General features: G+C 36.2%; 1 protein-coding gene across 5 annotated transcripts in view; it reads left to right on the top strand.

Moving 5' to 3' along the window:
- The window catches only part of PPFIA2 (PTPRF interacting protein alpha 2), a 357,296-nt gene that overhangs the window by 179,289 nt on the left and 157,310 nt on the right, over positions 1–20,697 (top strand). For 3 of the 5 annotated variants that reach the window (XR_012042987.1, XM_072864428.1, XM_072864420.1), the window contains exon 3: positions 7,742–7,804. The exons of the other annotated variants lie outside the window; for them this stretch is intronic. Coding sequence is in view for 2 of the 3 variants with exons in the window: in XM_072864428.1 (XP_072720529.1) it covers positions 7,742–7,804 (63 nt within the window). In the remaining variant the exon portion in view is untranslated. The remainder of the gene's footprint in view (positions 1–7,741; positions 7,805–20,697) is intronic. 5 annotated transcript variants of the gene reach the window in all.

The following is a 20,697-nucleotide window of genomic DNA, read 5'->3' as shown; positions in this document are numbered from 1 at the left end:
CTTTGTTTTCTACACTTGTAATAAAAAAAATCTTGTAGTTTGAAAAGACTTTATGCGAAGGAAATTCTGAAAATTAGGCAAGGAAATATTTTTTGTTTTTGACTGAGAACTATTCAGACAGTTCCTTTCTAGACTCTTTTTATTAACTAAATTTTTAATGATGGAATATATGCCTGAATTATTTCTGTGCCTCGGTACAACACAGAGGCATGATCTTGAGATATTTTAATGGCTATATGAACTCAAACTCTGCTTCTGTGATCACTGTTCCGAATCTTTATTTGCTGTAATAAATTTCTCCTAAGTTCAATACATTTAAATCAATATTTTATAGTGTAAATATAAGAGCTTATTTTAACTATGGTGATTTTCTGCATTCACATCTCAAAAGATTTTTAAAATGATTAATCAAAGAATAATTAGACAGTTTAGTCACTGTGATACAGGTAAACAATTAAATATGAATCTTATTATCTCTTTAAAATGCCCACTGAATGATGTGTAATGATGTGTAATAATGTGGTAATACCTTACCTTGTATCATCATGTAACAGTACTGTGGGAAGACTACTATAGAGACTGCAAGGTCTGTCTTTCTACATATTAGGTTTTAAGGGCTAGATCTTGCAAATTTTTACATGTAGATTTAACGCTGCAGTGATAACAAGTTCCCTGTAGCTCAGTGGGAACACTCCCATGTACAAAGTGTGTACAGGTCAATGTACATACAGAGAGCTCCTATTGATATAGATGGTTGTAGAGAGTGGGGTTTTTTACTTCTTTTTACTTTTTTTCTGCAGGCTATCATCATCAAGCATATAATAATTATTAATTTATGTATAATGTGTGTACATATATATGTGGATGGATACAGGTGTGTGTGTATATGTATAATATATATTAAATCTTAGAATCATAGAATGGTTTGGGTTGGAAGGGACCTTTACAGGTCATCTAGTCCCACCCCCCTGCAATGAGCAGGGACATCTTCAACCAGATCAGGTTGCTCAGAGCCCCGTCCAGCCTGACCTGGAATGTTGCTAGGGATGGGGCATCTACCACCTCTCTGGGCAACCTGTTCCAGTGCCTCACCACCCTCATTGTAAAAAATTTCTTCCTTATATGTAGTCTGAATCTAACCTCTTTTAGTTTAAATCCATTACCCCTTGTCCTATTGCTACAGGCCCTACTAAAAAGTCTATCCCCATTTATCTTATAAGCCCCCTTTAAGTATTGAAAGGCCGCAATAAGGTCTCCCCAGAGCCTTCGGTTTTCCAGGTTAAACATCCTTAGATACGTCTTTGTATATATTGCGTCTTATATATGCAAAATTATTGTATATTTATATGTACACACACATGCACAGACATACCAATTCTGGTCATACAAATGAGCCTCCTTTTGATTTGCTTAACTTCAGAGTATGGACACTTCCAACTCTGTTGTGTTAAAAGTACTAAGTTGATAATTTAGGACCATTCATTTACTTCCCATATTTACAATGTCATTACATGTAACTGAATAGTTAACTGAGAAAGTATAATTAAAGAACAAGGATCATATATGAAATGATTTTTTAAGATGGGGCATTTTTCAGCATTTTATTTAGAAAAATAAATTATGTATATTTTGGTTCAACAATAAAAGATCGCTTTCTGCACAGAACCATCTGACAGCTTCAGATAAGAGGCCGCTCACAAAGACAACTTTGATATACTAAGGGCAGCTGATAGTAAGATGGGGCAATATAAAGCACTAGATTTAGTGAAAAGGTTATTGTGGATGGGTTTGTTGGATTTTTTTGAAGAAAATATCTAACATTGTTTTCTAGCACAAATGTTAAAAGAAATTACAGTGACCTTTTTTTTTTGTTTAATTGAGATGATATATTAAGAGGTCAAACTCATTTTTCAGGGATAACTACTTTTTCATGGAAGAAACAGTGGTGGGATTTCACAGATTTTACTGAGAATTTGCATGCTATGTAAGTTTGATACAGGCTGAGTTGCAGTGTTAGGGACAAACTCTGGTTTTGCTGTATACCCAGAAGTGTGTTTTACTGAGATTTAAATATTAATTATAGTTATATTACTTTTTTTCAATTTGAGATACCAATGCTAATATGTAATTTCCAGAAGAGCAGAGGTGCAGTGCATCAGCCTGCTGGGCTCATTTTCCAAAATAAATACCAACTTCTTTAGTCAGTTAAGTCCTCCACTTGAGTAGTCAGGAGAGATTCAAATGTATCCTTTACATTTTTTGTCCTCCCTAGTTATGTGTCTGTTACACTGAAGGAGCATCCTTCTCAACAGATCTAAGTATGGCATGGTCTGCCTTCCAACTTCTTTTCCACCCAAAAGTCTACCTTGCAAGCGGGCTGTGAGTCTGAGCCACCCGGTGGCATTTAGCTTTCCTGGTGAGTCTCAAATTATTGGGCTCTAACGTGTCCCAGAGGCTGCAGTCAACCCTTACCCAAAAGCATGCTGCATATGACCAGCAAGTTTGGTCTTCACTGGGCCTGCAAGACTTGTCTTCATTGCTGCACTGCTTTCCAAGCCAGCCTTTACAGACAGTTTTAAGACTTAAAGCCTGCCAGAGGGTCTCCGAGGTGGCTGCAGAAGAGGAACGACATGTCGTTCATTCGTAATGACATTGGCAATGAGGTGAGACCTGAAATCACTTGTTGGTTGTCACAGACTTAATTTATCCAGAGCAAGCCCCAAGAGCTTCAAACGTTTCCTTAACTTGAAACTTCAGGCAAGTGCAGAGCTGTCATTAGAACTATTGTCAGGATTAAAATTCTGTCCAGATTGTCTAGGGATAGACTGGGTAAGGTGGTAAATCTTCACATCCTTCATCCTTTGGTCCCTTCTACTGTAGGAGCTCTCTTTCTCTATTTATAGGTACCAAATCTGGCATAACGATAACCCTATGTGCTGTAACACCAAATAACATTTAGTATTGAAAAATAACAGAATCATAGCATAACTTAGGTTGGAAGTGATATCTAGAGGTTGTCTAGTCCATGCATGGCTAACTTTATAACGAGATCAGGAGTCCCAGGGTCCTGTCCAGTCAAGTTTTGAAATGGTCTTCCATAAACGAGAACACGTTGGTGGGATAATTGTTACAAATAGGTATTCAGTCTGCAGTCTGTGAATTTTAAATATACCTATGAGATTATTAAAGTACTCTTTGCCAACATCTGGATATCACACTTCTCTTTCTCTTTAGAACAGGCAATATGAATAGCATCTGAGAATATATTTTGTTACTGTGAATTCACATGACGACTTCTCAAAGTTAGTGGAATAGACTCATACTATCAAAGATATCACATATATCTGCCATATTTATGGTGAAATGTACCATGATATGCCATGATGACCTTATGGTCTTCAGTTTTAAGAGGGGATATTTGTTTTGTAGCATTACTTCTAGTCCAGCCCACACTTAAAAAAAAATAAAAAAAACCCCCAATGGATTCTGCATTAGTGTACATTTGTGCTCATGTCTGTATCAGTAAAATAAACTTATTTCAACTGGAGTTAAAGGTACTGGTTGTTGAAGTAATCATGTGAGATGCGTGGGATATTACATGGAACAGGCTTCACTTCAGGATAGGCTTGGCTGAAGCCACTTTCCTAGCCTAAGCAGAGAGAATAGGCAGTGAATTTCACTATGAAAAATAAACTTCTTGAAATATTGTACCTGTGTATTGTGGAAGTGTTCTTTTTGGTTTTGTCTTGTTTTTTTCTCCAACAACTAAAGTAACAAATAGAATACTTTCTACAGGACTGGCTTTAGAAAGTAGGTAACGGATCTAGTCCTTTTGGGCTTTTTACCTTGACGATTGTTCAGATGGCTTGCCAAGCATGACCTCAGTTAGCTCCCCACAAAGCAATGACACATAAGGGAAGAAACAGTTCTTTTCTGACATTGCGTAATTTCGCTAATTAATGTGAGTAAATAAAATTTTCAATAGACTAAAACACCTAAATAGCATTTTGGACTGTGGTGAGTGATATAAGACTGATCACCACAAAATTCTTGTCAAGAAACACCAAATATTGCTCTGAGGGAGAATTTTTTATTTTTGAGAGCAGGATTATCATTATTTTTCTAGTAAGTAGGTTCCACCTGTCAGATATCTACATTATAGAACTCAAAGAATTGGGGAAGATTCTGCACTGGTTTATTCAATCTATCAACAAATTACATTTATTCGGTGAATATCTTTGAATTTGTCAGCAGCTTTGGATACCACTGATTATAAAACCTGGCTATTTTTTATTCCATGTCCTTATTTTGGACATGGCCTTGAAATTAGTGCTGTACTGCTCTCATCATAACTGAGAGTAGGAGCTCCTGCTTTACCAGAGCTTTAACTGGGGACTCACTAAGAAAGTTTGGATTATAACGATGTTGGTATTTAGGAAAATATGTCTTGTTTTATATGACCTGAACAGCAAGATTACTTGAAAGCCCAATGTAACTAACCAGTTAAAAAAATGCAGTTGCTGCATGGTGTAAGCTCAGGAATATCAATGTTAGACTTCATGAATTTTCAGCTATTTCTCGTAGGTTAATTTACAGAATTAGCTAAAACTTTAATTTTAGTGCTTCCACAGAAGCTTGAAATTGTCTTATATATCCTTTGTCATTATTTCCATCTAGTTGTGAAATGCAGGCCAGTTTGGTGCATATGTGGGCTGTTATTCGTGATTATTGTCTGATACAGTCTTGGAAACTCCAGGAGGTATAGATTGGCTGTGTATGTACCTAGAGGACTTTTCATAGGTGATGCGTTTTCTGAAAACGTTTTTAGATGTGCTGCAGCCTCACACAAGGCTTTTCTATGTGGAAACCCAAAAGAGAGAGGAGAAGGAGCCTGGAAACATTTCTGGGTCCATCATTTAGGATACAGCTTGAGAATCTGTCCCTGTGCACGTGGTTCACAGCAAATAGTAGCTGAAGTGCTCATCCCAAGCAAGAATATATGCATGTTCTAGAGCTTCATTTTCAGAATTTTGTCTCCCTGTTGACCCTATTTTCTCCTCTGATAAATTTTAATGCTTACGCATTTTCTCAAGGAGGAAGACCAAACTGTAAGAGAAAGTTTCATGAATATTAATTCTAATAGGTTATAGTTACTAGGGTACAAAGTACTAAGTAGATGCTATAATATTAGATGCATTCCTGAATGGAATAAATATTTTATCAACGTGCATGAGATTGGAATTGCTGCATTACTTACACTGCATAACTCATTCATGGATTTTGTATCTCAAATGATTGCCAGTAAAATCTTCATGACAATATGATGTATTTGCCTTAACATGCATAGTTTGAAGACAAACAATTTCAGAATTAATGCACAAATTTTATACTTTTTATTGAATATTTTTCTTTCATTTCTCTTCTCTTACACTTGACATTTTAGGTACTACGAGTCCAGTTGGATAGGAAATTACCATAGCTATAAGGAAATAGCCTTACGGCATTGAAACTTCAGGGATCACTCATTCCAGTTATGTAAAGTTTCCCGTAGTAGGCCTGAAGAGTCAAAATACTGGACCTTAAACCTATCAGCTGCTAGAATTGAACACTGGTTGTTTTATACCTTTCATCAATAAACTTTAATCACAGTTTTACAAGAGGAAAGAGGGGGGAAACTGTTTACAAGATAATTTGAAAAATTAGGCTAAAGTTACTCAGAGATTATTGGTGTTAACAGTGATGGACAGCAAAGATTATTTAGTTAACAGAGCTCAGATGCAGCAGTCAAAAGTATACAGTAGATCTACCTTTTCACACAAAAATGCAAAATTATCAGAAAACATCATATATGAGATGTATGTAAATTAAAAAGTGTGCAAAAATGTGTAACTATTTACACATTAATCCAGGTGCATTTGTTTCAACCCTTTTTTAGTAGTTGTATATGTATAAACGTTGAGATTAAATTTAATAAGCATTAAACCATTGTTAAATAAAGATGTGTGAGACTGAAATAACGAATGGATAAAGTTTATAATGTGTATGTTTTCTTGTGCTGAGATATTGTTTATTTAAAACAGTGTCATGCTGACATAATGTGGGCTGTGTTTTCCTTATAAAATTCTGGAGCAGCAGTGGTGGTAAAGATCCATCTAAACATGATACATGAATTGACCATGAAGTTGCTTTGCATGGAAATGTTCTTTCAAAAGTAGCTGCTTTGTATGAAGTGAAATCTGCTTTAAAAAAACAATAAACAAGCATTATAAAAATGTTTTCAAATATTTAAGGGTGTGAATCTAAAGAAGGGAAATCTGACACAAGCAAGTTAAGAACTTGCCAGCATACATGGAGAGTTTTGCTTAAAATTCAAGATTTACTCTTTTTGTTACCACTAATAGCATAATTCTCCTTTAAGACATTGAAAGTTTAAAACTATTTCAAATATTTTAAAACTGTTACAAATCACAATGTGATGTTCATTGGCAATATGTGGTTTGTAGATAGATGAACATGGATACATGATGCCTGTGGCTGTTATTAAATATATTGATAATGTGCACATTTTTGTTTACTGCAAAAGTAAGTCATAATATACAGTCAGGCTTAACTTCCTCATAAATTATAATAGTAAAGTTATTAGAAAACACATCTTGCAGTATGTTGTATTTTCCAAATGTTAAATTGTGCTATTAACTTGAATCCAAAAATACTGTCTTTTTGCCAGTTCTGAATACCAGGTTTACTGAATTGAGTTGGTAAATAGTCACAGAAATAAAGTTTAGGTCAATATTTACTTTGAGACACGATGAAGCTCAACTCTAATTAGCATGAACATTGTATGTATTGTTACATATGCTCACAACAATTGAAAGAAATTTAGAGGTTTAGTCTAGAACTGTTTTTTTTTTTTAAACAGCAGTCAGAATAGATTGAACCAGAGGTTTAAAAAGTACTTCTAGAACTTTTTGAAAACTTCTGCTGTTAATTTCCTCTGAAGTAAATGTTGAGATCTGAAGAAATGTCATCTGGTCAGATTGCCTACTAGTCAGGGTCTTTCTAAAGAAGCATGTTATATGTTGGGCTCTGCAAAAATAAATGGAAAAGTCAGGAAAAAGGAGGAAAAATAGCATTCAGTGCTAAAATATATTCTTCAGATAGCTGAAGGGACTTCAGATTTTTAACTGCACATAGCTTTTTTCCTACCTTTTTTCCACTCTTATGATTGGTGCAACAGAGAAGTCTGAGATAGCATGAAAAAATGAACAATTCAATAGGTAAATTTGACCTAATAATTTAATAGGTTTACTTCTTTTGATGTCTTTCCATAAGATATTTCAATCTGGGGGAGAAGATCCTACTTTCTTCAAACCTCACAAACAGGTAAACCTCTTGCTTTATGTAGAGACCTCAGATTAAAGTTAGCCATGGAGCTATGATTATTTCTCCATCGTTATCTGACTGTTTGAAAGTGCTTCAGAGTTCACTTCTATGAATGCAGTACAGAACACCGAAGTGACTTACTATTTGGTTGTTCTCAGCACCTCATGAGCAAGGAGATGTAACAATACTTTCAATTTTTTTGTGTGAATTTCAGTTGAGCCACATTTTTGTTCTCTTAGATCAGCTTGCTTGAATGATAATAACATTCATCTTGTTAGCATGGTGTAATTTAAATATACTGTAGCACTGTACAAAATTCTGTTCCATTCAGCAGAATCTCTGTTGCCCCCTTTTTCAGATGACGGTTGCTGCTGGTACGAGCATTGAGAATAACATTCAAAGGACCATATCCTGCCCTAATGTATGTTCAAAATATCTTGGATTTTTGCGTAATTTAAATGCAAAGCCTCCTTATGTGAATTTGATATTTTGTTGCCCACAGAAGCTTGTGCATCTCGAGGTTACTTTACATTATATATTTCAGGGTCAATGAATATTGTACTACAAGTGCGGTCTCAGCCTATCAAAATTACTGAATTACTGTCATTTTTTTCTATATGGTTTGATGGTACAGCTAAATAAAGACAATGATGTATATTCACAGTTCCTTCTGCATTTACCTTGCTTCTCACCCAGCTCAATGCTCCTGTCAGTTGAAATCAGTAGAACAGCAATAGCCAAATGAGGACAGCAATGAGAGGCTATATTTATTCTACTTAACCTTGTTCTAAATTGGATTTTGATATAAAGACATGTAATACTAAATTTGGAAGGAAGGTAATTTCATTTTTCTTGCTTAAACAAATATATCCCATGACTTAAAATAGAAGAAGGGAGGAGTTACTATTTCTTATGAAAGGCAGGAGAAGAAATCTATTTTGTTAACAAAAGAAGCAAATTATTCACTTGTAGTATAATACGTCATTTATCTTTTTTTACTAAAACTATTCAGATAATGGCAATTCATTGGGCCAAAATTGAACTCTTATACATTAATGGGGAAACATTAATGAGAATTTGGGATGTACCACTGAGAAAAGACTGTGGCTCTGCATTATATAGAAGCTATTTTTTATCATGTAATGTGTTTAATAATTATTTTTCAGCTGAAGATTATCATGTTTATAGGGGAACTGGCAGAAGGAATTCTGAATAAACATTTCCATTACCTTAAGTAATTTTAAGATATAACAAATAATCAAAGTACAAGCACAATATAGTTAAAATATAGAGAAATACATATTTATGAGAAATACATAATATAATATAAATATAGAGAAATACATAAAATACAATATAGAGAAAAAATACTGTGATTTAATATCGGCAAGAAGATAATTCATCCTCCCTATCTGGGAAAAAAATTAAACATCTTAAAACAATCCTTTTTCTGGAAAGCTTGTACTCATCAGGGAACATAGAGAAATTTTTTACACTGCATTCTTAGAAGATACTGCATCTGACTATCTGAGTCATTATGGATTTCTGAATACATTCCTTGAATGGACCAATATTAGAAATTCTTGGCTATGATTTGTATTGTTCGATTCCAGTTTCAGACTTGCTTCTATGCAGAGGAAAAAAGCTTCCTCAATCCATAATGTATGATTAATCTGCAATCTCTTCCAGATTTTCAACATGACTTTAACTTCTCCAAGACAATTTTAGTATTTCAGTCTGCAAATAGTATCATGGAAGATAGTAATATAAGGTTGGCTCACCAAACTGTAGCCTCCTAAAAGCCTGGTGTTCTATTAAGCTATGATGCAGCTGCTTTCAATGAAGAAAACAAGGTATACCATTTGAAGAATCATCCCCTCTTAAGGTGGATTGGATGGATTGTCACTGAGGGGTCTTTTTCTCTTAACTTAAGCAGTAGGTTAGGCAAATAGTTTAGCCTAGACATTAAAGACCATTCTCAGAGCTGAAACTTGGAAAAAAATGTAATTCCTGTGTAGATAACAGTGAAAAATCTTGCAATTCAGTTAAAAGACTAGGCTTTAATATTTCCTTCTGAAATCTCTCCATGAACTAAAAAGAATTCTTAAATAGTCTTTAATAAAAAAGTTAGTCCCCATTCTAGATTTCACTTTTAGTGTAAATGCACTAAAAATAAAAACTTTCATGTTTAAAACTACTGTTTATTTCCTCCCGGGGAAAAAAAATAACACAGTTCAGTCACAAAGGGTGTGAAACAAGCTCTTGCCATTATTATTTACTTATATCCAAAGTCATTGTGAAGTGGTCACGAGGCCTAATTTCAGATTCTCACTTTATAAATAGGTGCAAACAACGAAATTCTTAACTCTGAAGACTCTTAACAAGGAGATACAGTATTTGTTCTGTTTCAGACTTCCAAATAATTCTCAATGAAAGTTTATCTTATGAAGATGATTTTTTATACTTGAATTCCTCAAATTTCTTTTCAGTTTTACCAGATTTTTGAATTTATAATTAATAATGGTTGAAAGTCCTGTTAGATACAAAAGAATCCTTTTCAGAGATAGAATATAATCCCTACCAACATCTGCATGTCATCCAAATGCACAAAGCCTTCAGCAAGAGCGAAGAGTGGAAATCTGCACTCACCCTTTCCCCCAGCATCTTGTGGGGAGGGTAGGAAGGGAAGGCAGTTCTGCTGTACAAGTGCTTCTCTTGGCACGAGATCTTCCTGGGGCACTAACAATTGCAAAAGCAGATCCAGCTTCAGTTTAGAGAAATGCTGTAACTGAAAAGAGTCATCCAAAACTTGATGAATAATTGCAAAGTGTTTTATTCATTCCTAAATCCTCTAGTTTCCTGATGACTGGAAACTGTTTATGTAGCTATTTGTTACTGAAGAAAACCCGGCTCCTTAGACTTTTTCACAAGTACACTTTTATATTATGACGGATTGTTCTTATGCTAATTAGAAAAAAATTGCTAAAGGACAACTTAATGCACTGTGTAATAAATGAGAAAGAAAATTAATTAAATCATATTTTTTATTCCATTGAATTTCAAACCTGCAATTACCTGTGTAAACCATAGTTTTAATAACTGGCATTAAGGCTGTCAAACCTACAGCTGAAACTGAATGCATGGTAACTTTTCAATTATTGGGCTACATTATTCTGAAATGTTTTCCAGTTTCTTGTAATTACTGTGAATTGCACAACTTTGTATTTCTGCCTTTTGTAAAAGGGGTAGCTGTGGAGGATACTCGCAGAAGCATAAAATTTTCAGTCAGTATATATTGCACTGGTTCATCATTTTAATTACATGGCATTAATTATACAGTTATCATTAATTATAAACCTCAGTTATTTAGTCAAAAAAAGGCACAATACATTTGATTTGGCTTTTCTGGCTCTTAATCTCAGACCTAAAATATATTTCTAGAAGTAGTCATCTAGAAGCAGAGTTTGAGATGCTAAAACTGTACAGAAAACATGGAATAGATTGTTCATGAGACATATATGCTAAAATATTAAAAAAGGCTTTATTAAGCCTGAGTAACATCTCTTAATGTTATTAATAACAAATGTAAGCAGGTTTTTAAGTATAAAGCGTGTATAGTATATAATTTTGCTTAATAGAAATACACTGCAAAGCTTGCAATTTAACCAAAACTCAAGAAGAAACTGCAATATATTCAAAATTGAGAACTCAGATATTATGATGATTTTCAAGGTACAATTTTGTTGGCAGTTTCCCACAAATGAAAAAATCTAATTTGCATACTGTTGCTTTGTGAAGTTTACACCTCCACAGTCTTCATTAGAGGCCTCGATTTGCCTTTATTCCCACATAAACTTTCTGTTTTCTATTTCTCATTATTATAAATTGTTTACACGACAGAAGCTGAGTGAAGAAATTGATATTATATACAATAGTAATATGCTATTGCAGTTCATTCCCTTCTCTTACGTATTGTTTAGTGGGATAATAAGAGGCACTTAACTGCTAGGTTTGGTGTCTTTCATGCAAGATATCTCAAATCTTGACTGTATCTATATATATATGTATTATTTTTATAGATTAGCCTTTAAGCAACCACTACAATTGCTGTATATTTGGAAAACACTGTTTCTTGATAAGAAGTAATTTCTGTAGATGTACTCTTAAAGTATACATGTGTTCTAATATGCCTGGATGGATATTACTGAGGGATATAGAGTCATTTAGACAGAACAGTCTATCATACTTTGATATCTCAATGCCATTATTCGATGGCTGGAAACAGTGCAAGCTAATGGTCAGAACAAAGACAGGACGCTTTGTATGCAGATCCAGTTGCAGTGGTTGCATGACCTTGAGCTTCTGCAAAAGGGCAGTATCAATACTCCTTTTTTTTACAGCTTTTTAAGGTCCACAGTAAAAATGTAAACAGCAAAATACAAAAGAAAATGGTGGCAGGTATTAAACATGCTGGGTTTTCTTCATTTGAAACAGCGGAACTTAAGTCTGTGGGTTTTTAAAACAAACTTTCTCTATATAATAAATGAAAACATACTTCACTGCATATAACTGCAAACAAAACCAATTATTCAATTTTAATCAAGTGCAAAACCAATGCATTTTGTTATTGCACCATCAGCTATTCCACTACTATTCCATGGAAAAGTCACATTTGTTCTGTCTGAAGGGATACATACCTTCAGTAATTCTTCATAGACCTAGTCACAAGTTTTAGAGTAATTACTTTGAAAATGCAGGGTTTTTTAAATTCAAGCATATGTGATTCAGGCTGTTTTGTTTGGGTAGATGTTTTTATTCATTGCATAGCATAATGTGTGTAAATTTTTAACATCAATATTTTTTATATCTTATAGCTTTAGACAAGATATAGAACATATATAGAGACATTTTCTACAGTATTTCTGTAGGAGAACAGCAATTTGCTTATATTTTATCAAATTCGGCTGTTATGCAGCATCTTATAAAACTGCTGCTTTTCATTCGTCAGCAATCTTAATTCTTTACACTCTTTCATAAGGTGTTTTGGAAGGGTTACAGTAAAGGGAGGAGAGAGAGAGAAAGCTTTCCTAATATACAGATACCTTAAAATATAAGTGTGTTTATTTTTCTCCCAAATCAGAATGAAACTGTACTTCCTATGCTTTCTGGATACTTTTTTTTTCCTGTCAAAGATTAAATCCTGCTTGCTTTCACAAGTTTGTTCATGTGAATAAGCAGAGCATGGTTTTTTCCTTAAATTTAAGCCAAATGCCTTTATTCTCAGGTAAACTGAAACAGAAATCATATTTTTTCTATCCTGGGAACATTTCTGAGATTGAGAGGAAAAAATAATCCAGAACTACTACACATAGGAACAAAAAGTCAGAAGCCTAAACATAATTACAAACCTCCAGCCTTTCTCAGGTTGCTATGAAAGCTCCCTGAGCTTTCAGCTCAACTCCTTCAGCTCTTTTTCAGCCTTCATAGGATTCAGGGATTTACCAAATAGTGATCTACCTCTTGAAGCTACAAACCCATTTTATGTGATCACCTGACACTCTCAAGTGTCAGACCCTCTTGGCACATAGATGTCTTATTTTTGTCCATGGAAGGAAAAAAAATTGTCGGGAGGTTTCCTTTCTTTTACCTTTCTTTCCACACTTTTACCCAAACTCCATAGTTCAAAGTCTTCAGGAGTTACTTCATTAACAAATAAACTTGCCAACAGAAAAGCAATTTCAGTTTATTCTCACTGCCAGTGACTGTACACCCCTACATTTTGAGCATGATACTGATCTTTTGGCCCTCATCTTCCGTTTCCCTGCCACAGGGCCAGCAAATCTTACTGTGCAGCTCAGCCCTTCTGCCTCTGCTCCAGACCTCGTGACAGGCAATTAACTGGCAGATCTGCTGCCTGGCCAGCTGTGCCAAGTGTGTTAAATCCTAAGGTAGAAAGAGATAGCGGCAATGCGCTGCAACTGGGGAGATGTATCGCTGGCAAATGTATGTCTTAGCAACAGCGTGGTGTCCTGGTCCTCAAGAATGTGGCTGCACACTCATAGTAATGCTGTTACGTGCACAGCGTCGGTGTCCCAGCGTAGCTTTGCAAGCACTCCAACGCTTTTCCATGGCATTTGGACTGACACAGGCCCAATGCATTGATTCCACTCATTCAAGAGACTGAAAATTGCAAAATGGAAATTGGGAATGAGGAGTTATAGCAGCGTTAGCAAGGGATTTGCAAGGAACAATGCTGCGATGATATCTAAGTTGTTCCATACCCTTTTAATTTTAATTTTCATATATGCACTGGGAATGGATGCAGTACTATATAGTTAGCTCTGTTTTCAACTACAGCATGCCAATTTACAGATGCTTACCTGTTGCATCCTGGGAGAGGAAACAACTTCAAAATCAGTACATCAATATCATGATGTAGAGTGTTATATGAAAAAAAATCTTGCCTGGGTTCACAGAAACTAGATGTTACTGGACAGCTTTACTGAGCAGATCCACTGGAGTGAAACACCCAGGACCCTTAAACTAGGCATTCCTCTCTCTGTAGCCCACTGAGAGGTTTAATTAATTGTTGTTGTGGGCTGACCTGGGCCAGCAGCCAGACACCTGCCCGGCTGCTTCCTCACTCCCCCTCTTCAACAGGACAGGGGGAGAAAATAGAATGGGAAGGCTCTTAGGCTGAGATAAAGATGGGGAGATCACATACTGGTTACCACATGGGCAAAACAGACTCGACTTGGGGAAAATTAGTTTAATTTATTGCCAATTAAAATAGATTTGGATGGTGAGAAACAAAGACAAAAAATTAAAATAACACCTCCCCCACACCCCCACACTTTTTCCCAGGCTCAGCTTCACCCCTTCATGCCCAGCTCCTCCATCCCCCCCACCCGAGTGGTGCAGGGGGATGGGGAATGGGGGCTGGGGTCACTCCATAACAGCTCCTCTCCGCTGCTCCTTCTTCCTCATACTTTCCTCTGCTGTGGCATGGGGTCCTCCATGGGCTGCAGTGTGGATATCTGCTCCTTTTCCTGCAGTGTGGATATCTGCTCCAGTGCCTGGACCACCTCCTCCTCCTCTTCCTTCTCTGACCTCGGTGTCCACACTGTGGTTTCTCACTCCCTTTTTCTTTCCCTCCTCCTCTGCCTGTGTGGCATTTTTTTACCCTTTCTTAAATACACTTTCCCAGGGGCGCTGCCGTCTTGTCTGAGGGGCTCAGCCGTGCCCTGGCGGGGGGTTGGTTGGAGCCGGCTGGAACTGGCTGAGTCCGGCATGGGCCAGCCCCGGCCTCTCCTCACAGCGGCCCCTGCAGCCCCGCCATTGCCAGCACCTGGGCACCTGCGCCCTGTACACTCGTGTAGCTATGCTCTGAGCATGCCTCGCACACCCACATCTACAGACAGGGCTGAGCACTGCCCACGTCCATCCAGTAACTGAGATGAAAATGTCCAGCTTTCAGACTCCTCTGTGAGCCACCATCTGCAAGAGCAAATGAAGGAAAGTTCATCACCAGAGGCCCTCTTCAGCTCATGTCACATCTCAAACCAGCTTCCATGTGCTTTCAAGAAAGGAGCTGAAAAAAACAGAAGCACTTACCTAGCATTTTCGGTTTTTTTCTAGACTTCCCCACTGGTTTTCTCTTTTTTGTTTTTTTGTTTTGGTTTGGTTTTTTTGGTTCCCCCCCCTGCTTCTGAGACACATCTTAAGTAAGGAGGCTTTCAAGCCGCAGAAGGAAGATCTAGATTTGGAAAGAACTATGCTTTGCCTGACTTTAAAAGGAAATCTGTGGATATAAAGTTGTCCTTTGGAGAGAAGAGCAGATTTTCACTGGTTTGGTAACATTTTGCCTCTGTATTATTACTGATAAAAATCTTAGTCCTATCACCAGAAAATAGATGGGAGGAAATCACTCCATGACAGAGATTTAATACATAGGAAAAAATTTTCTAGGTAACAGTGATGCTCCTAGATACTTTCAGTTACTGGTCTTCTGGAATTTGCATTTGTCTTGGAAAACACATACAGAAGAGCCACCAGCTGTTAAAGACTGAGAAGTAACTCATTTGGCAAAGGCCAATTGGCAAATTCCTCTGCAAGAATAAAAGAACGTCATCCATCCCTTTGCTGTACCCTCCTACTCTGGTCGAAATGTTACTGCTCACACTTTACTGAACACTTTTTATGCTGAGTTAAGAGGGCTGGAAAGAGAGCTTGATTCTTTGCTGCAGCCATTAGTAGGCTCAGTCATCAGCCCCTTCTAATAATGTCATCTCAGTTTTATTCAGTTTCAAGGAGCTGTATTCACTTTGACACCATCATGAATCAAACCGAAGTTTACATCACAGCATTCTTACTGGTCCTTACAAAAAAAACCCCCAAACACAGAGCCAGCAAAGGTCAAAACTGTCCCCTGACCAATGAAACATTAGGAGAAACTGTCCTCGAAAGATGACTAGTGTGCTTCTTGGCAAACGTAAGCCTAAATGGATTTAGAAAATCCTTTTAATTTTTTATTTATCTGTCTTTGCCACATGGCTGTCAAGTACTGTGATTTTGTTAGCATTACAATGTAAAGTGATTTTTAATCTATTCAAGGCATGGATAATTGCCACTCACTATGATCAGTGAAAGTCTCTGATAAAATGCTCACTGACTGTCATCTGAGACTAGGATTTAGATTACTTGAGATATCTAGCAGTTTCTTAGTCCTAATCTTGTTTGTTTGTTTTAAATACTGTGTGTTTATATGCTGATATTTCAAGTAAATGGAAGTATCTGACTAAACATCTTCAGCTCTAATTTTAGTAAAAAAGAATTAACTCCGATTACTTGTAACTTGATGAGTGCATCAAATTACAGACTCACTTTACTGCAACCAGTAACACTACTCTTTCTTGCTTTGGTTACATGTAAATTTTTATAGCTACTAAAGGTGTTGACTGACTCCTGGCAGTTTAAATAGTTGATTATTGTGAAAAGAACATTATTCAACATTTACAATACTTTTCGATGTCCTAAAATATTATCTCCCCAAATAGCAGGCCATGTCACTCCCAGTGTGTCTGAAAACAGGTTCACATGTGTCTGTTCTGCACTTTTTCTGCACTACAGATTTGGAAAGTTGTACTGTTAGGTTCTACTCTGGGTAAGTGAGTGAGGAGGGTTTTAAGATAGAAACATGAGTGTCCTGGTCCTGAAGAGTTAGGACCAGGACCTGTGAAAAAAAAATCAGCTCAGATTCAGTTTATTTTTATGTTCAGATCTCAAGGAATCCTTCAATTAAACTAAGTAATGAAAACTTGAAATTCCTTATTTTCATGGGGTTTTCATTGACAATAGCAGCAACTTACAGTTTTTTCTTCCTTCCTATTATATTGAAATACCTGATGGCAAAGAATATCACTTTATAAGGAAATCAGATGGTTTTTCATGATAATATTATAGTATGCTTATATGTACAAAATGCACTTTTAGAATCAGTGTCCAGTAGGTTGAAATTGTTTGAATTATGCTAAACAGATCATTCATAGTCTCAAAATGGGATTACTCAAAATCTTAATAATTATGAAAGCTTAAGCTTACATAAACACATGGACATGCTATTTTTTTTACAAATGATGATAACAAAGGTTTTGATTGAATCTTCTAACGCATTTTAAAGCTGAAGTTAAATATGCATATTAAGGATGAACAGTCATAATCTAATCTGTGTTTAGCCAAAGTTTAAAAAAGCTTTTTTTTACACCTATGTGGAAATCTTTATTTTTATTAAAACATATGCCTAAGCTGCATAATGAAAGTGTAAAAGAACAGCCACAAAATGACAGTAAACAATTAGTTCACAGAGCATCAGTATTAGTCATGTTCATGCTACTTACTTTTAATATTGATGTTCAACAGTTCAGCGCTGCCGTCCTGGTCCTAAACCTTCACGGAGTGGCAAATTGTGCATTTCTGTTGTGAAGTCTATAAACACAAGGGTTATGTTGAAATTGCACTTCAGGTGTTTGATGGGTCATTGCGTCCACCCTGTGGTTCTTGTTTGCTGCTCATGGCTGTGATCAGAGCCCATTGCTGTTCCCACCTGCCCTGCCTACCGGGGTGTTGCTCTCTCCAGCAACAATGGTTGCAGATATAAACCACTCTGATTTACATGGGGATGTGCCCCAGGCACATCCGGACTGGAAAGAGTATCTTTTCCCCAGCATAGGTATAGCTGAGGTGAATATGCTGCCAGGAAATTTTGATTTAAAATGGAATCGGTTTCTAAAACCATTTAGAAATGGTTTCTAAAAATGTAGCTATAATCTACGTAAATGCATCTAAATTCCTCAGAAGATGGTAGAAGGAATTGTATGTGTGACAGATAACAAGAAAAATCTGTTGCTTTAGTGGGTTAAAACAGTGTTCCTTCAATTTAAATCCCATAATGCAAAACTTCTGTCATTTAAAATGGCAGTAGCTGCTAGTGTTGTGGTTGCTAGCTGTAACAACAGCACTAGCGTAGAGTTTGAGAATACCATGTGAGTTTTGAGGACAACATAACTCCCACAGATGTTCAGAAAACCCCACTCAAGCTTTGCTCCTATGCTTAGTGTTTAGAGCTACTCATAGAATTAAAATTAAGATCACTGTAGACTCTAAAACAAAGACATTTGACGGATTACATAATCATATTAGAGCTAGGACTTCAGTACTGCTAACAGTTATTGTTGATTGATGCTGAAACGTACTTTTGGTGTTAGGGTCTCCTGGTCTGTCTTGCTTTTGGTGAAACTGGAGGCCTTTCTCTCTCTTGCTGCTGTGGCACCTTTGCTGGAACCAAGTGGAGGCAGAGAAGGAAGCTCTCCCATGCAAAGGGGAAAAATGCTGGACTAGAATGAAATAACGATTAGATTGAAAAGGGCAGCCAAGGACTGGAAAGGGGGAAATAATGATGAATCAGTAAGCATGGAGTCTGGAAGCAGGTGGAGGATCCAAGACACCCGTGGGAACGGGGGCTGGTGGCTGTGGGGGAGGGACACGAACTGAGACAGATGAGACGTAAGAGTGGAGAAGGAAATTTTCAATGACACAGCTCTCCCAACGGAAAAAGCAGATCATCAGAAAGAAAACTTTTAATGGAAATGTATCAGGTTTTATAGGAAAGATGTCTCAGGTCTAGAGACTGAGGGAGGGTGAAAGTGTGCCAGAGGTGCCCCCTCAGAAGGTATCCTGAGTTCCAATAGACAAAACTGTGAATGATGGCTTGTGTGCATGAGGCACTTATGTAGACAACCATAATCCTGGTACTGGCACCTAAATAACACTCTTGCACTCTTCTAATATAGCCCTTTTACTGTAATTATATATACATACAAATATATTACATTTTGAGTGGTGAGAAAGAAATTTTATTGTAATTGTTTCCTCAGCCAATAGTTCTGGTTTATTTACTTGCTAATAGTTGTCTGCTAAGAAGAAACAAACATGCCCCAAGAAAGAAAAGGAATTATTTTAAAGGTCAGTATTACTTAAGCGCTTGTTTCATGCTTACAGCAGATTGGAGTTGGAAATAATTGGAAAGCATACCGATATTGCAAGTGACGGATCAGAGGAAAAAGCTTACACCAAAGATTATGTTTTGAATTTCCTCAGTGCCTCAAGGAAGTCATTGGGTTGGAAATGCATAAATGCTTTATAGAATAATGATTGAATATAATACTAAGGCAAGGATTAAACTTGATTTCAGTTCCCCAAAGGAAATGCCAGGGAAAAAAATCTATACTATGAGAACTCTAAACTGCGTATCTCAAATAAGCATACTTATCTTCTTTATTTGAGGAGCCATGATGACAGACCATTAAAAGAAATTCATTAAGAGAAACTCTCCCTCCAGTGTTACATTTACATTCTAATACTGCTGCAGTATGAATTAGTTTATGTTTGCAAAAAGATAGAAGTGGGAATATGATCCTTCTGTAGAGTTTGAATTTCATCTGACCTTTGAATTGCACTGTTACTTTTTCATTCATATGTAGTAAGCCTATTAAAGGTTACCTGGGTAGTGATACAATGAATTTTGCAACTTTTTTCTTTTTCTGATTACATTGCTGATGCATTTTAATCTAGGTAAATAAAACAAGCACAAAAAAACTTTAGAAGAGCTTGTCATCCATCACTTATTTGTTATCTGATCTTTGTTATATCAAATTATTATATGTATGTAAAAAAATTATTTTTGATCTAGATATGTCTGTCCTTTGTATTACACATCTTAGAGACCCAACAATATCAAATTATTAGCATCAACTGGCTTCTTATTCCATTATCCCCTATCTTGTATTTTACATAATAAAAGGCATAATTACACCATAAGGCATAATTATAGGGTAAGGGAGAAGTGGGAAGAGACAGATGATTTGAAATAAGAGAAATATTTAAAAATTAAACAGAAAGAACAAAAAGAAACATATTTAGGGACAAGTGAGCAGAAAGAAACCTTATGAAGATACTTCTAGAAAGGCATCCTGTGATCTGCTAAACATATTAAACTTTCTCTCTCTTAAACACATACTTTTTCTATATGAATAGATTATTCCCCAGACAAATAATGAACAAATTTTACTACCATGACTTTTTGATTTTGATGCATATTGAGTTACTTCTTGGCTTTATTACTCTTGCAATTAGACTTAACCAAAATTTTATACAAATGGAAAACAAATAATTTTCAGATCTTAGTTTTAAAAACTTCTCGGGATTAGTCTGGCTAAATTTCTGTTCTGACAGTAGTATTAACGTAATTCTGAAAACTGGATAGTGAGAAATCATAATAAATTTTACATAAAGTGAATAGTTTCTCCATTTTTAAAAATACTAGTTTTAAAAATATATTTTAAGAAATAACCTTATTTTATTTTTATAAAATAAAAAGGTAAAATGAGTTGTCCTGTCTGTGGATCACATCCTCACCTAGAGGACATCTGTCGGTCACATCCTCTAGGTGAGGATCAAAAACTATTAATACTTTTTTAATTTTGTCATGATTTATGGAATCAACTAGTACTGCATTTGAGGAATAGATTAGTTTTGAGAGAATTGAAAAAGAATCAGTTGAGGATACTTTGAAGCATGGATGCCCAGTTAGACTTAGATGTGGAGCATGTGCTGGGGGGCTGGTTTCCTCTCATAAGTCCTTAATATCTTCTTGTCATGAGCTTATTCTGTGCCTCCCCTTGCAGGGCATGATCCCTACCAGGGAGAGAGGGAAAGACGGTGAGAATGTATTTGGTTACAAGATTATAAGAACAGAAG

Source organism: Ciconia boyciana, chromosome 1 (assembly GCF_034638445.1).
Source record: "Ciconia boyciana chromosome 1, ASM3463844v1, whole genome shotgun sequence".
NCBI lineage: Eukaryota > Metazoa > Chordata > Aves > Ciconiiformes > Ciconiidae > Ciconia > Ciconia boyciana.
The sequence above is the reverse complement of the archived record's forward strand: the minus strand, read 5'-3'. Positions and strand labels throughout refer to the sequence as shown.